At 40.8% G+C, this 17,952-nt stretch overlaps 1 protein-coding gene and 1 long non-coding RNA gene across 2 annotated transcripts in view; one reads left to right on the forward strand and one right to left on the reverse strand.

The window, feature by feature from the left end:
- Positions 1 to 11,567, reverse strand: part of iqgap1 (IQ motif containing GTPase activating protein 1) — a 43,631-nt gene extending 32,064 nt beyond the window's left edge. Inside the window, exons 1-2 of the mRNA XM_085461270.1 lie at positions 11,275 to 11,567; positions 10,105 to 10,207 (exon numbers count right to left, since the gene is read on the reverse strand). Of these exons, the coding sequence (XP_085317396.1) occupies positions 10,105 to 10,207; positions 11,275 to 11,320 (149 nt within the window). The 5' untranslated portion in view covers positions 11,321 to 11,567. The remainder of the gene's footprint in view (positions 1 to 10,104; positions 10,208 to 11,274) is intronic.
- On the forward strand, positions 1,613 to 17,461 carry LOC146719191 (uncharacterized). The gene is made up of 3 exons (XR_014921155.1): positions 1,613 to 1,728; positions 2,490 to 2,716; positions 16,980 to 17,461. It is a non-coding gene; the product is annotated as an uncharacterized LOC146719191 (long non-coding RNA).
- The last annotated feature ends 491 nt before the right edge of the window (positions 17,462 to 17,952 follow it).

Here is a 17,952-nt window from a genome sequence, read left to right on the forward strand (position 1 = left end):
GTTACATGAATTTACATAGGTTCATTAACATATGACATCTACATACACACAAAGAATACCTTGTGGGGGGGGGGTTGTCAGTGTGTGACCCCATAAACGACTTCCCTAAACCTGCTGGTCTGGAAGTCCAGCCGTTCATCTAAACAAAAGGCACTTAGACTTAAACAGATGTACGTGTGTTTGCTATACCATATATCAGTAAGAGCAGATATAACCTCTCTCCAGACCTTAAGTTGTGTGCATGCCAGAGTGCTCTGGGAGGCACACAGAGTCTCCACAGACTACTAAGGATCAAACCTCTACCAACATGACAGTGATTATAAAACTCTAAGCATATATGAGTAGATATTTCTAAGCATAAATGACAATCCACTATATCAACCTGACATCTGTTGTTGCCTTACATATAAAAGAATGATTCCTAGTCTCTTGCCGTGGCCAAGAATAAAGCTTATAACCTTTTATGCAAGTTCGCCTGAAAAAAAGAAGATATATGTTAATTGATAAATACATCTTTGGCCTCTTTCACTTTCACCCAACACCTCGAACCCTTGAAGAATAGACGTTCACAAGACTTAACAACATGAGGAACTTTGAGATGTCAGTGAAGCTCTGGCTGTCATAAATATTAATGTATCCAGCGCACACATTAATATTAGCCTTTTAGCTATTGTCAGTTACCCAATAGCCACATTAGCTGTCAAAGCTAATTAGCTGTAAAATCTAATGTGGCTATTGAGCTACTGATAAAATTAACACTCACTGCATAGCATTAACAGGACAACACAATTATTAATTTTATTGCTTTCTTTAACAAGACAAATAATAATAAACATACTTGGCTAAACCTTCATGAAGAAAAGCGTCAGTGAATTGTTGTTGCAGTGACTCAGCCACACCTCTGGTTAGCAGAAAGGCTAGCATTAGCTTAGAGCATTGTGAAAGCAGAGAGAAACACACAATCTGCACCAAGAGCATTTTAATTCATTAAGCAAATGAAGGTAGATACAGCTTAATGCGCCTGTGTGAGTGGATTTTGTGTTGCGGGAAGAGAGTTTCTTAGTGTGGGAGAGAAGTAGCAGCAGCCACAAAAAGAAAGAAGGAAAAATGGATGTTGTTAGCGGCAGTCGCATTCGTTGACTGCACCGTCAGCTCATATCTGCCGTGAGGTTGACTGAACTAGTTACTTCTCTAATTGAAAGGGAGCAGAGCAGTTTGATTTTCAATATAGAGTTATTGCTATAGAATTTATGCTGAATAAAGTACAAGGATTTAAACAGATTACACAAAAATCCCAAAGATTTCCACTCGTATAACAAGAGCTTAGTGGCCGTCAGCTGCCAATGATGTAACCCAACAACCACCTCACTGTGCCACTTGTGATATCTCTCCCCACTGTCGACCACCTCGTCTGTGAAGAAATTCTCATCGCTCTTAAGTGATGGGCGAAATGTTTTCCCCATTTTAAGAGGTGACACACCTTTGCTGTCAAACAGCATTTACTATGACCTGAAGGATGGATTTCATCTGAGCAAAAACAGCCTGAGTGCAGCATGTCAGTCAGTGTCAGCGAGGGTGAAATCACAGGTAAACTCTGCTGTCGTCATGGCAACAAGTTAGGTTTTTTTTGTTAGTTCACCTTCAAATTTATTACCAAAGTCCATGAAAAAATCCCAAACTAATCAACTACAACTGTGCAGTATTTTGGAGCACAACACCTGCACACAGGTATCTACAGTTACATCACAGCAGTATGGCTGGCTTTGAGGTTGAATAGTAGAAAGAAACTTGTTTGTCGTTGTGTACGAGACCTGGTAGCATTACACTAAGAGCTTCACAGCATCATTTGACCTTTGTGCTGTCTTATTCAGAGTAAAGGTTCAACTCTCGTGCAAAGCATACCCAAATTCTGTTTGCGAAGTGTGTGTGGGAGGAAAAAGATCAGAGAAGGGGAATCAATAAAGAACAATGACTGGGTTCATCATTTGCAGTGACCTTAAACATAATGGATACAATAAATGATCTTAGAGCAGTTATGTGGGCTACACATGACGAGTGGCTGTTATGGAAAGTAAGCTACAGCGCTAAGTTAGATTCGATGTAACTTTCCTAAAAATGCTTAAATCGTTGGCGTATTTTTTTTAGATTCACATGTTCGGTTTCTTGCAGAGTTCACTCTCGTTTGTGTGTGCTGAACATAACCAGCAGCCAGCGAGGTTAGCTTAGTACTGAGACCAGCGGGGAAACCGTTAGCATAGCACCTAATCAGTGCCACGAATTCTCACATTTCATTTGTTCGTCTGTCCAACAACCAAAGCACGACCGCCTCTTGAGCTCCAAATCAAAGAGGGACTCAAAACTGGTTTAATCTAAGCTTTATAACGGAAAGTTCCAGCAACGAGTCATTGCAACCTGTTTCAGTCATTTACATAACTGCACTGCCATTTCTTTTCAGTTTTCAAATCCAAATCCTTTCTAACATTTTGCAGGAAAACTGTCATGTAAATACGTACGAGACATCCTCTCTGACTTCTGTGAGCTGTTAATAGACCTGAAAATGAACCACACTCTCACAAAAGAAAACAAAGCCAGACACCTTCCTGTTCTTAATCTCGCCATCTCAGCGCGCTGTCAGCGGCAGGACTAATACCACAGATGGCAGCTGGACGACATCGGTGGTACACACTGACCTGGTGACTGAAGTGCTTCTGAGAAGGTACGAAGCACAAACTGACTACGTACCCACACCTCTGTTATCAATTATAACATTTTCATGGTGAGTGATGCACGTGGTGTCTGCGGGTAAAAGAATTGTTTGTTGTCGTTTTACTTCTTTAACCTGACAGGTGAGTCTGATCTCTGATCTGACCATAAAAGTCAGTCAGGATTCCACCTACGCCTGGACAATAGTTTTATCACTTCCTCCTTGTTCTTTTGAACAGGCTGTGAGTTTTAATAAAAACAAAACAAAACAAGAATTCATGTCCAATGGACAAATTAGAAGAAACTCAAGTTGGAAGATGACAAAGTTTTTCCTTCCTAAAATAACTGCCACTCAATGTTTTCTTTTAAATTCCTTTTTTCCCCCCAAAACATTTTAAATTTTTTTGTTATTGTTGTAACAAGATTATTTTCCAAATCTGGAATAAATAAACTATATCATATAAAGGTACTGATTAGGGCTGCTCGATTATGGCAAAAATGATAATCACGATTATTTTTACTGAAATTGAGATCTCGATTATTTGACGATATTTATTTAACCCTTTAAGACCTACTATAGAACCAAGTCCGCCAGAGATTATATTATTTTTTTTATATGTGGTAGTGCCATTTGTGGGAGCATTTCAAGTTGCTATACAACTGTTATAGCCCATATTTTAATAATATGTATGCATTAAGTCCATAGTAATTACATTAATTGCAAAAAAGTACAATAAACTACAAAAAAATTGAAAATCGTTTTTGTTTTTTTTACATATATTTCTACTTGGAGAAATTTAAGAGGTTTATCCCTCAAAACTTTAAAAACAAAAAAGTTGCACAAAATAGTTTACAACAACAGGAAATTTATTTTGAGCGTCTTCATAGTTTTATTTTGGAGATACACCAATTTTTATACACTGCAGGAAAAACAAAAAAAACAATCCTATGATGCAAATTTGCAAAGAAAACAGCAGGTGCATCAAAATAAACTATTTCCAGCAGTGATGTTTGAGTTCTAAGCTCCCAGCAACTATTCAGAAAAGTCAAACATGACCAGTATAGGCTTTTAAGGCCTACAAGTAAAAAACTACATTTCCGCGAAAATGATGTCACTTCCGGTTTCGGCCAGGAAATGGCGGACATGTGATAGTTCGTGCTGACGTCTGTTTCAATGTGGGAAGTGTTACGAACAGCTGATCAGATCGGCAAAGCGTGTTTCTGGAATATTGTGTTTTTGTTCCTGCAAGTGCTTTTAATGCAATTTTTGCAAAGCTTTATGTGGAACGAAACCGTGGCCGAGGAAAAGCTGATGGCATCAGATGTAAGTACAACTCCTCCGGTTTCATATGCAAAACAAATTATTGCGCTAGTTTACACGGTTCAGGTTCTACAGGGATTTAGAAATAGTTACACAACACGGAGGTGCAGCTCTGACCGGCTTTAAAGGGTTAACAATGACTTTAAAAAATAATATAAAATAGTGTGCAACACCACTGAAGTTTTTTTTACCTCTCTTTTCAACCAACGGCAGTCACTCTCCAAATAACTTCTGCTTAGCTTTCCGAGCTTCCCTCGGGTCCTCTTAATCAGCGGTCTCCAACCTTTTTTGCGCCACGGACGGTTTATGCCCGACAATATTTTCACGGACCGGCCTTTAAGGTGTCGCGGATAAATGAGGGAGGGGCTAATAATCGGCTCAGTCATTTTTAATGATCGTTGAAAGCCCAGATCGTAATCGTGATTAAAATTCGATTAATTGAGCAGCCCTAGTACTGATTTTTTTGTAACAAATGGACAGAAATAACATCGGAACACACACATTTTTGTCCAATTAGGTAACACATGCCTTTTGTATAGTCACTCTGCTAAAGGCCAATTTTGAACTGGAAAAACCCAGCTATACTATCTGTTTACCAGCCCATACTGTAAAATCAAACAGGTAACCTCTGCCCCTCTTCTTCAGCCAAAACAAACACATGCTCCTCTGCTGCCTACAGTATGCTGCGCATGGTGCCATCAGCTTTGGGGGGGGTAACCTGTCACGACCCGCTCCTACACCCCAAACACAACATCGTGATCTGCAGAAAACATATGCTGAGTGTGTGACTCGTACCCAGCTTCACTACACTGCAGAACATACAGACAGGAAATGATCATGAGAAAAAGAAAAAAAAATTGTAGCCCACATGACACTATGTGCCATCTGTGCACTGAGACTACTTGAAATTGTTTTCTGCTTGTGGCAATGTATGAAATGTCTGAATGTGTAGCCTGGATCAATAAAAATAGTATCACACTGAAAACATGTCTGACTGCATTCCCACTGCACACTGCACGAAAGGAGCAGAAAGTGAAAGAAAATTGAAGCGAAACTTCAGAAACATTAGATACAAGATAAGTTTCTTCTTATGTAAATGTTACCCAAACACGCTGCTTTCAACTTCTCAAACAGGACGACTGGATTTCTACTTTGGATTTTTTCTTTTTCATGAAACATTTGGGGGGGGGGGGCAGCTGCTTGATTACTAGACAATGAAAATAATCATAATAATCATGGCCTCTCCAGTGAACGGAGCTCAGCAGAGGTGCGCGACTCACTTACCATTCAAATATGGTGTGATAAAGAGCAGGTTGCCTGAGCCTCACTGCTTGCTTCTGTGCATTTAATGGGAACATGAAGATAAGAGCGATAAAACCTGCTGTCGTTTGCATCCGTCTGCCGGGCTGGCAGGTATGAAACGGGCACTTGTGTCTGTATCGACACTTGAATGCACATCTGACAGTAGTAGTGTTGGAGCGGTGGCAGTGCATTCCCACAGCCAGGTACAGGCTCACGCCCTGCTGTGCATCTGTCACATACATTCATATCATACCACACACACTCCCAGCATTCCTGTGCCCCGGCCTTTCTCTGCAGGTGTTCCCTACATGGAGTCGCTTCACTGCCTGAAACTCTGATGTAACAACTGTAACAGATTCCTGCCACCAACGGCCCGGGACACCGTCACTCAGAGGAGTCGTTCTTGTAGAGGTCAAGAGCAAATACTGTGCTGCTACTGGCAACAGACTATTTAAATCAACAGAGGAATTGTGTCTTCATCAAACATCGTAGACTTCCCTTGAAACAAAGCTGTGATCAGCTAGTGGGGCAGTTGGATTAAGTCTGGTAGAAACGAATGTGAAGACGGGAAATAACCCAGACTGGTTTATCCAGGACCGCACGCACACACAGACACACACACACACGCGTTACTGAATCCTTTCCTCCAGGTTTGTCTGATATTCACAAACCAGAGAAATGTTGAAAAATCATGTTTGTTAATTTTAAGAAAACAGGGCGTCCTGCCCAACGCCACCTTCAGGCCTGAGATATGAAGCCAAGACACAAGTGCTAACAGCTGCAGTACCTGCAATGGCCACTTGAGGCTGTTCTAGAAACGAGTCAATTCCCAAACGCTCCCAAGTAAAAGGAGCTTACAGCAGAAATGAGCATCAGTCAGGATCACTGTGGTCACTATCACTATAATTGATGAGGCTTTTACATTTGATGATTGCTACCTCACTATTACAGTAACATCAACATCAGAAATTGAAATCTGATTTCAAAATAATATCAAAGATTTCAAAATATTGAAATATATTTTCACACTCATAGGCCATTGTTGCAATGCAGGATGGGTAGTGAAACAGTTGGAATGATCTTGGAGCTCACAGTGAGACAAAAAGTCCTGTGTTAATGAGTCGAAGCCAACGTAACGTAACCGCTATTCAAACAGACACAGGCAGGCGTGTCTTTGCAGCACCTGCTCCTCGATGCCAAATGGGAGGCTGTGCTGGTTAAAAGCTCCACTTTCATTCAGCTGGTAGAGGTCAGTTTGTAACTTTCATTTTATGATAAAAAGTCTATTACTAATGGTAATTTCAAAGATTAGTAATGACTGCCGTCATACAGTCCTTCTCCAGTTTTATATCAGAGTAAGTTTCATGTTGATGCACAGAAACGTGGCCCATAATTACAGGCCCAAACGCTTCTCCAGGCCACTGTGTGTATCAGACATGCCTGCATCACACTGAGCTCTTGGGAATTGCTGAGCTGCCTGACCAGGAAGACTGTCTGCTTCCTCCGGGATCGGGGCAGTGAGCACATCGTTTAGCATCCAGCTGAACAGTGTCTAATATTTTCCTTCTTTTACAATCCGACAGTGATTTTCACTCATTTTCCTGAGGGAGTTTTGAGTCCTCGTGGGAGAAAGTTGTAGTAGCAGCATCTGGTTTTAGTCTTCACTTACCACCAGCAGCATTTGTGAACTCTTTCAGCCAACTACATTGATGAAGTGCATGTGGATGGAAGCGCAGAGAACACAGCTGCAGGGCTTTCAGGGCTCGTCCTCGTCCAAAAGCCCCCCCTCTCAAAGACTGATGTAACGTCCCTTGATTCCTTCAGACTGACAATCCCAACCAAAAAGCAGCACGCTGTGGCATATTTTTATATTTATATAATCGGGTTCATTCTGAACTGTGTAATGACAGCTCTGTGACAATCTGTGCGATCAGCAGGCTGTGCCATCAGAGTGAAGTCTTGTAGTTCACAGCAAATGTGTAAGAAAAATGAACAAGTGTCACATGTTGAATGGTGTGATCTTATATTATTAGCATATTAATGCTGACAACTTGAAGTAGTTTAGGTTCCCAAACTAAGGCAAGAACTTAGCTAAATATCGAATTTACCAATATGGTCTCACATATGCTTTCCTCCAGCAACGCAGTGTGAAAAACACAGGAAACTCATGTGACCCCACATTTCATACTTAGTGCTTTGCTCACCTAAAATGTGCTCTTTTCCTCTCAAGTGTCCTGATTTACCAAATTTACAAATCCTAGAAAGCATTTCAGGGGTAAAAAAAAAGCCGCCCAACTGAAGCACAAATGTCAGATACTCCGAAATCATTCCAAGGATTTCCTGATGCCCGCCCGTGTGAGCCGGTGAGGGACGAGGGGCAACACACACCTTCACTGCAGAAGTACAATCACACAGAATCAGAGCGCACGCAGCCTCGCAGCAACCCGGCTCCACTCACACCGGAACCTGTTGCTATGACAACTGTGGGTTTCTGTGGCAACAGTGGGAGATATTAAAATCAACAGGGACTGAGTCACTTCCTGTCTAACACAATCCTTCCTCTTTTGAACCCATGAGCCCGCGCTGACTCCACACACACTGAAAGCAAACATACGTGGCTGCTGACAAGCTCGGGCAACCGCCACCTTTCTCTCTCACACACACACACACACACACACACACACACACACACACACACACATGTCTAAGAGAAAGAACAGACCTCACCTATTTCGTCATGAATGTACTAACGAAATCACCCCCAAAACAAGAAGTCGGCTCAACATAAAGTTATGAGGTGTGGCTGCTTGAACCTTTTCAAGTGTGATGATCTGCATTTAGCAATTAATGTTCAAGTACGCTCACCCTGACGACTGAGGTATCCAGTCATACTGCAAGGGTCCTCATAGAGACTTTCTGTTGGGGTCACAGGGTGTTGCTCAGACAACACAGCAAAGAAAAGAAGTAAACAGAGTACGCCTGTGGCTTTTACTCCAGTGAAACCACAGACCTCCAGCATCACTACATGTTTGAAAGTAGGGCTTGTTAGCATACAGATCATTAGAACTTCTTCCAACATTTCAACGCTGGTCACTGAGTGGAGCACCACACATGACATCCACCTAAGAAAAAGCAAGTGTTCTCCAAAGCTAAACGTTTTACCCGTCAGATCAAAGAGTCACTGAAAGGATCACATTGGATTGCGACGCGCTGTCACCAAAACCACCGCCATTCAGAGACGTCACTTCCAAGCTGCTTGTTCTCTCCAAACTGTAACTTCAGCACAGGTTGAGATTAAACGATGACACGTCTCCGCTGCACGCAACAGTCAAGCTGTGATACGCTTCAGTCAATAAATAGACTCCTGCTTTCTTTCTAGCAAATGTTACATCTCATACTCACAGGTTACATGAGGGCAGACATACAGTTGAATTAGGAACCAAATCAGTGACTTGCTCTGGCTATTCAGATTTTCCCGTGCATGCTTCACATTACCATAACTCCTCAAACATCTTGAGCCAAAATTACTAAATAAGTGCAGCCTGCCTGTCGTGAGCGATAAAGCGTTAACAGATGGCAGATTAGCCAGAAATGAAAACGATGACACCGCCGTACAAGCCATGAACGAGTTCTGCCGCAGATAAGACATTTTCTCCCTTTCTTTAAAGCCAGAAACACTTTTCAGTCATTTGGACGACAGGCGGGATTTTTCTCACTGTGTTGCAACATTTAACCACATTCTCTGGGTTTTGGGGACCGAGAGCGACTAAACTCAGTTTGGTTCTAATATTCTTCGTTTTAAATTGAGCTGAATGTTTTCAGTGGGCGACCCAGACTCTTTCACTTCAGAGCCGGGCTTGCTTTAATATGTACAGACTGTGGGTTGACACAGTGTCACTGAAACAATCATGGCCTTTCCTAAAAGACACACATAACCCTCGTATGTATCCTAATGTGTCATCAGTGGCTTCACAGATAAGCACTTCACCCGTGCCACATGCACTAATGTACCCTGATACTATCGTGGACGCTGGCATTTAAACTATAACAACCCGGGCCGTCCCCCTCAGTCTGTGACTGACACAAAGTGTTTGAGCCTCTCTGATATTTGTTGTTAGATTACAGGACAGTCTGATATTCTGCCTCAGTCCATTTAAATGGGGATGGGACCCACAGACTGTTTCTGGATGGTTTTCATGGTTTGAGCTCGTTGAACACAGTGATGAACTGTGTTCAGCGAAAGTGGCTTTCACAAGTGGTCTTCAGCCCAACAAATGATTAACACCTTTTCTTTTTTTACATGTAGAATTGTCTGAAGGCCTGAACATCACAGCCGTGCAGCAATGCTTACAGCCGTGATGTCATGTGTCACAGATCATTTGACCTTCACTATCACAGCATTTCCCAGAGAGGTGACGAGCTCCCTGCCCTGAAAGACTCTGGACGCTGATTTTGAATCCAGTCTGGGATGCTGGGATGCTGTCCCGGGTGTTTTTGTTGCTTCAGCCCAGCTTTACTGGCAACAAGTTCAGACTGGACATACATTCTTTAAAAAGAAAAAAAAAGGCAACAAGGCCGATCACTTTGACCTTCTTATGAGTCGTCTCTGGTCTGTTTTCTGTAGCTTTTTGGAAACTGGTAGTTTTCTACATAATTCTCTGTGTATATAATCTGACACTAGGTGCAGGGGCTCATTGCGAGCTGACTCACAGCTCTTACTCATGAACCCTGCTGCCTCTGCAGGCTCAGCTGACTTGCAGATGAAGTGACTTTCTTACCTTTTGGCTTCCTCCAGGTGGCACAGGTACTCATAGGCCATGTTCTGCTGGCGCCGCTCATCCATCTCCTCGGCTGTGAGCCGCTCCACGCCATCCAGTACAGCTGGAGGCAGGAAACACAAGGAATGCTTTTGAAACAGCAGGAATACATGGGAAATAAGAAACTATGGCTGTGTTGCTGCACAAAGAGCCTCACAGTGTGGCTATTCACAAACAGCGTTTACACAATGTTCACCTCATCAATTTTTGTTTTGCTTGCATAACTATGGAAATCTTTCCAACCAGCAGTGTGGCCTCTAACTTTCTCCATAAAGCCAGCGTGTTTGTAAGTCATCTGTGCTTCACACATGAACACAGGTGCGTGTAACTTTAGGGAATGCATGTGTGTGGAGATGGCAAACAGTAACCCACACAATGCAGAGGAAGTCACAGGGCGATTCCCCGTGAGATTACACAGAGGCCTGCACAAAGCATGAGTCCCTACAGCCGTGGGGTTTTTCCCACATAATGATGGGAGGGGGATGGGGACGAGAGGAGGGGAGGGACCACCTCAGCAGGTAAAACAGCTTTCAGCAGAAACTGAACATACGGGGCTAAGACTTCAGAAACGGCCTCCTGTTTGGAACCAGGTTTGGTATCCACTCATAAATGACATACCATCGGCTAAGCAAACCACTTCACATTTTCCACACTGCGTGGATAAAGTGTCACAGTGCAATCACCACACGTTGCCTCAAAAGGTCTGAGTTTATGGGCGGTGGTTGTTAAGTTGGTAGCTGTTCGCTTCATGTGTGCGAGGACGCAAAACTTTGGACTATCGCCGTCTGTCCCGTTTCCACCAGGTCCAGTCCCCATCCCACGTCCACGTACGAACTAACTTGGACGTAAAGCGGCATTTAAGAAGGAAAAAGTCGGGGAAACTGCTTCCCCGCTCTACGATGCCTTGCTATTAAAACGCGGAAGTCATGATTAGGCTGTATCATGCCGTCAGAAATAAAGAGCCAAGCTCGCCGTGAGCGCTTTCTACTAACATACAACGTCTGTTTCGGGACTTTTGGAGGAGTCTTGCGTGAGCGCAGTGGCCACTGTGGTCCGGGGCTGTGTGCGGTTAAAGGAAGCCTTCCTGCCTGGCATCTCAAGGTGAGCACGGGGGGAAAGCGCATAACTTACAGCCATATCTGGGCCGGGGCCCGTCTCCCTCCTCTGAAGTTGACATCCTCCTCTGTCGAGAAACGCGACTCTCTGCGCTCCACTGCAGTCACGAAGAAAAGTTGAAGCGCAACTTCAGTCCCAAACTCAACAGAACTTTGAAAAGAGCAACACGCCGAGAAAGAGCCGAAAGAAAAGCGCACAGGACCTTTCGGCCCTCTTGTTCCTCCTCTGCACAGTTTGAGTTGCGAGCTTTTTTTTCTTCTTCTTCTTCAAACCTCACTGATGTCACTGGGTGTGTTCTTCATAATCCTGAAGTATGCGTTTCAGGAAACACGGTTTAGCAGCCTGGGGCCGGCCAAGCTGCAGGCGCAGCGCCCCCTGCCGTCCACTCGAAGGCGGGATAGTGCAGGGAGGTTCCCAAGCGGAGGTCCGGGGACCCCAGGGGACCGGGGAAATCGCAATGACATGACAAAATGTTGCATTTTCCAAGAACCTTCCCGTCCAACCTGTAATCATGGGCAGTACATATAAGTCAGCATGTGTTAATGCGGATTTGACCCAAGTGTTCATCTGCAACAAACACTGGGGGGGGGAAAGGATGCTGTGACTTTCAGTTACTGGGATAACGATGTATTTACAGTAGAAAGCTGGAGTAATAGACACAATAAGATAAGATAAACCTTTATTAGTGCCACACGTGGGAAATTTGTTTGTTCACAGCAGAAAGTGGACAGTGCAAAGTTAAGAGCAGCAAAAATTAAGAAAACCCCCCCAATAGAATAAAATAAGATAAACTAGAATAACATACCAAATACAATCAGAATGACAATGATAAAAATGGTTGGCGAATGTGCACAACCGCTAGAATCTTTTTCTGTCTTTCACCAAAAGGGAAAAACCACAGTGAAATATTAGGTTTGTGACAAATGTATTTGTTCTTTTTATGTATGTATAATGTTATAAATACTTTATTATCAGGCTGCAGGAGTGCGTCTGTGGCACTGCACACGAGTTTAAACATTCCTTTGAATTCACATTGTTTCACAAAGTATTTGGACCCTTGGTTTGAGTGCAAACATGTGGTAATTGTGAGGCACTCTAAAATATATTTATATATGTGTGTTACTTTAATGTTGCAGGGGAGATGATTTTAATGACTGAAATACTTCTGGGTAGCTTGATCCATAATAGTCACGTTTTAATAAGTTTGGATTTTAAAATGTGCAAAGACGTAAAAAGACTCTGGACGGTTCAAACCAGGATCTTTTTACTGTGAGGCAACAGTGCTAACCACCATATCTACCTATCTATATAATAAGATAAAATACATGTTTGTATAAAGTCTCACAGGCTAATTGGCTAAAACAGTTATCAGATTTAAAAAACAAACAAAAAACAAACAAACAAACAAACTTGCAGTTATACTGTTTCTATGGAAATTCAAGTCCACTTATCAGTCGCAAGCTGGCACTTAAAGTAAAGATCTTCTTATGTGAGCAATTTTAGTTAAATGTCATTGTGAGCAGACATGATAGAAGTGTTACGTTAGTGCAGAGCAGAGCGATAACTCTTATTAATAAACCACAGAACAACAAGCCTTCTTATAATTCCTTCTTTGTGCATAACTACAAGGTCAGCTGCTGACTCATTTTTCTCTGTTACTAAATTTAAAGGGGTTTTCCAGCAGTGCAGTAAGCGTCCCCTGAGAGGCCGCTGTCAGCAGCAGACTTTTGAGTTTCGGTGGCCGATACATTCACTGAAAAACGAGGCCCATGGTGCACACACACACGACTCGCTGGAGCTCAGAGCTTTTGTTGAGTTACAGTTCCAATCAAACGATGGTGAAAAGCAGACACAAGTTGGACTCAGCTTGTAGGAATCGATGCAAACACACAGTCTTCTTTAGAAGGATGAAAGCTTTATCGTTAAACCATTTACATTTTTTTTCTAAAATATTTCATAAAATTGTATTTAAAATGTATTATTGTGATACACTGAAGCATGTCGTCGACGCCGTTAGGAATAGATTCTGTTATGTGGACGATAATAATGATAACAAACAACAAACAACAGATATTTATATTCATGCTGAATTAAGAATTTCATAAATTTTCCTTGCCATATGTATCTTGACAAAATTTTATCCAATTCATTAAACTGTTTCTGGTTAATTTCTATTGGTAATGTTTGGAATAAATATAATAATTTAGGAAGAATATTAATTTTAATTGAGTCTATTCTCGAATATAAACTTAAATATGGAATTAGATTCCATCTCGCTATATCTTCCTTAATTTTTTTTTGTATTGGTAAATAATTTCGTTCTAATAGTTCTGTAAGATCCTTCGGTATTATGACTCCTAGATATTTAAAGTACTCTGTTTGCCATGCTAATTGATACTTATTTTTAATTTCTTCTGATGGAATATAATTGTACTTAAGCAATTGTGTTTTACTCATATTAACCCTATATCCAGATAGTCGACCAAAGTATTCAAATGATTGCATTAATTTAGGTAAAGAATTTGATGGTTGACCCAAAAATATTAAACTATCATCTGCATAGCAGGCTAATTTATGCTCCTTTTCATGGATATTAATACCTTCTACTTCTTTATTTTGTCTTATATATTGAGCCAATGGTTCCAGATATAACGCAAATAATAATGGTGAGCACGCACAGCCATAGGTAGCCATTAATTTTAATCCTTGCCGTAGGGTTATCATAAAGTGCCTGTATTGTCTTAATTATATTTTCGTGAAAGCCAAATCTATGCAAGACTCGGTAAAGAAAGTTCCAATTGACTGAATCGAATGCTTTTTCTGCATCGATACTGATTACCATTGCTTCTATTTCATTCTTTTGAATATGATTAATACTTTGTAATGTCCGTCGTACATTATCTTGTATTTGGCGCTCTCGGATAAAACCTGTTTGATCATTATGAATTAGATTAGGTAAGAAATTTTCTAGTCGTCTAGTCATGATAGATGTAAACAGCTTGTAATCTGTATTAAGAACAGATATTGGTCTATATGACGCACATTCTAATTTTTCCTTATTTTCTTTTGGGATGGCAGAGATAATCGCTTCTTTCCAGCTAGAAGGTACTTGAGCCTTCTTTAGGACCCAATTCATTGTTAGAAGCATCACTGGTATTAATTCTTCTTTTAGCTCCTTGTACCATTCTGACGTATATCCATCTGATCCTGGAGATTTATTTATTTTAACTTTACTTATTGCTATTCTTAGTTCCTTTTCTGTTATATCTTCAATCAAAGTTTTATTCTGTTCTTCATTCAGTACTGGTAAATCAAGAGAAGCTAAAAAACTGTTAATTTCAACTATACTACTCTCTGTGTTATTAGCATAAAGAGTCTTATAAAATGTTTCAAATGCACTCTGAACTTCTATTGGTTTATTTTTTATTAGTTTTGTCACTGGATGTTTGATTTTGTGCGACTGTATTATCTGCTATTTTCTTTTTTAGTTTCCAGGCTAATACATTCATTGCTTTTGATCCTCCCTCATAATACCTTTGTTTAAGAAACATTAATTTTTTTAAATTTCATATGTGGTCAAATCATTTATTTCATTTCTTGTTTTCCTAATTTCCTCCAATATGTCCTGTGTTGTTTTTCTTTTATGCCTTTAGGCCCCGAATTAGATTTAAAACCCTACAACTTAACAAAGGAAAAGGGAGGTGGGGCTTACCTTCTCTTAGGGAATATTATTGGGCAGCACAATTAAGGCCTATGATATGCTGGTGTAATCCTTCATACGATGCTCAATGGAAAGCCATTGAGGAGGGTCTGACTTCCATCCCCATACAAGCTATTATAGCAGACAGAAGCTTGCAAAATTTAATAAAAACTATTGAAAATCCATGGATCAAGTTGACTTTTAAAATTTGGGAAACAGTAATAAAAGAATATAAACTAGAAGAGGATATAGCAGTTCTTAAGTGGTGTGCATATGACACACATTTTGCTCCAAATAAATTGGACACCAGATTCAAAGATTGGACATATAAAGGATTAACAGCTTTATGTATGGTAATGGAGGAAGGGAGACTAATTAGTTTTGATAAAATGAAAGATAAATATTCATTAGAAACACAGGATTTTTATAGATATCTACAGATGAGGCATTTTGTCAATAAAACGATAAAAGCTAAGGCTGAATTAAGTAAACAGCTGCTAGACGTATTTAAAAGGGCATATAGTTCAAATAAAAATAGAGGTATTATAGGTGACCTCTATAAAGGATTAACAAATATGAAATTACACTCAACCTTGTATATCAAAACAAAATGGGAAATGGAGGGAGGAATGGAGATAAAGGAGGAAGAATGGACAACAATATGGGCATATCAATGGAAATGTAGCAGTTCACAGAGCTGGAGGGAATTTGGGTGGAAATGCCTGATAAGATATTTTATTACACCTCACCAAAAATCTCACTATGAAGGTAACCCTCCCTCTTGCTGGAGAAATTGTGGAAATACAAATGCAATCACTATCATATTTTCTGGGACTGTCATGTTATTAAAACTTATTGGAAGGGAATACATGCAGCAATACAAGAGACATTTGGAAGATATTTACCTTTGGAAAGTAAAACTCTATTTTTTGGACTTATGCCAGAAGGATGGACAAAGAACGATAAATACTTGTTTAATATTTTACTGGCAGCTGGCAAAAAAGCCATCACAAAAAATGGCTTTCTTCAGAGAGCCCAACTATGAACATGTGGATGAACATCACATTGGACATTTACAGAATGGAGAAAATGACAGCAGATGTGAACTACAAGAGGGACCTGTTTGTATCACGATGGAAGAAATGGATGGACTACATTAGAAAACGCAGGGCAGTTTTTGCTTTTGCTTTAGATTTTGACTTTGTTAACTACTAGAAGACTAGAGGAAATATTAGTTACATTAATGGAAACAAAAACACTCCCTATATTTATTTATTTATTTTTCTTTTTCGTTTTCCTTATGTATTTTTTATTTATGTTGTTTGTTGTTTCCTGTTTTGCTTCTTTTTCTTTTCTTCTTTTTCTTTTCTTCTTATTGTATGGATATTTTAGTTGTTTAAATATAGAAAAAAAGAAAAATATATATGTACTGAAAGATAGCTGAAGTTGATGGTATTGTATAGTGATTCTAAAATGTTAATAAAAAAAAATTAAAAAAAAAAAGAATTTCATAAATACAGCTTCCCCACACCTGATTAATATCACTATTATACCCACTGTCAGTGTTATCAGGTCCTGCTGTGACGTGTCAAAATGTCTCTTGAAAACAACCATTATGGTACAATTTTTGTTAAGACTGTGGCCAAATACACTTCAAAAATATAGCTTTTGTGTCATCCTCCTTGTAGAAACACTTAAATATTCCTGATACTTATTTAAACACACGTGGAAATCACTGTCAAGTTTGTCTTCGTTCTCCAAAATCAGCCAGGACAGCAATGACAAGTTTCTTTGGAAAAGGGGGCCTGGAAAAATCAAAGCATGGATAAAAAAGCTTGTTTGTTTAGAGTTGAAGCAACTTTTTAAAAAGGCAGCCAAACGTTCCAACAAGCTTTTATTATGCCCCCCCCCCCCCCCCCAAAAAAAAGGGGGGTGGGACATGAATAAACTAGTAATAATGGTGCACTCAAAAAATAATATTCCTCCAATTGATCCCTTCTTTTCCACTTATCCCATTCAGGGTGTAGGAAAGCGGCTGGAGCCAGTCCCGGGTGGTGCTGGGTCAGATGGTGGATTCAAACCCAGGTCCTTGTTGCTGTAAGGCATCACCGTGCCCTAAGGTTGTAACCTACACAGCTCTATTTACTAAAAGACGCAGAGCTCCAATAAGGCCCCCCTGACACTGGATGAGCTGTTTCTCTACTCACACACACACTCAGCAGAAATGTAAATCAATGGGCTGAAGGTTTGGGTCTGATCGGTGTTGTTCTACACTCTGCAGGGGCACATCTTTCCTGTGGGGCCAACAGCCTGAGTAATGGCTTCATTTACAGTATTCACAGTTAACAGGCTGTCACATCTGCAGCAGGATGACTTGCAGCTATTTGTGGGGTTGTAATTCTCACCGACTTGTATCATCAGTACAGAGAGCCAGTCTTTGTTTTGTCAGTGTAATGTAAAATAAACGCTCAATAGTATTGACCCCAAACCTCTCTCTCTCTCTCTCTCACACACACACACACACACACACACACACACACACACACACACACACACACACACACACACACACACACACACACAGGCTCTCATTTTTGCTTCTGCTTCTCAGCCTCTAACAGTTATGGATCTTTTGGCCTGTATTGCTTCTTGTACTGTCACTGCTCTGATGCACTCCGCAAATTATTATTTAAAAGATGATCTTGCTGGGTGGCAGTCAGGTTGGTAGACAGGCGACTAAACATGTTTGAAAGGGTGAGAGGTGAGTTTACAGGAAACAAAGGAATGATGAGTGAGGTGCAGGTAGAGAAACTGGGATAAGGTGGAGTGGGTGTGTCAGACAGGTGACTGGGAGGAGACTGAGGGCCTCTGCAGGGTGGAAGCAGGGATATAAACTGTAACACTGCTCACCTCTGCCTAAAGAGTTAAGGAGAAATAATCCAGCCATAACAGTTTGATCCAGGGCCGTTTCAGGCCACAGCTCCATGAAAACG

Source organism: Copadichromis virginalis, linkage group LG1 (assembly GCF_057382275.1).
Source record: "Copadichromis virginalis isolate Kocher_CV1m ecotype Utaka linkage group LG1, C_Virginalis_male_GT1.1, whole genome shotgun sequence".
NCBI lineage: Eukaryota > Metazoa > Chordata > Actinopteri > Cichliformes > Cichlidae > Copadichromis > Copadichromis virginalis.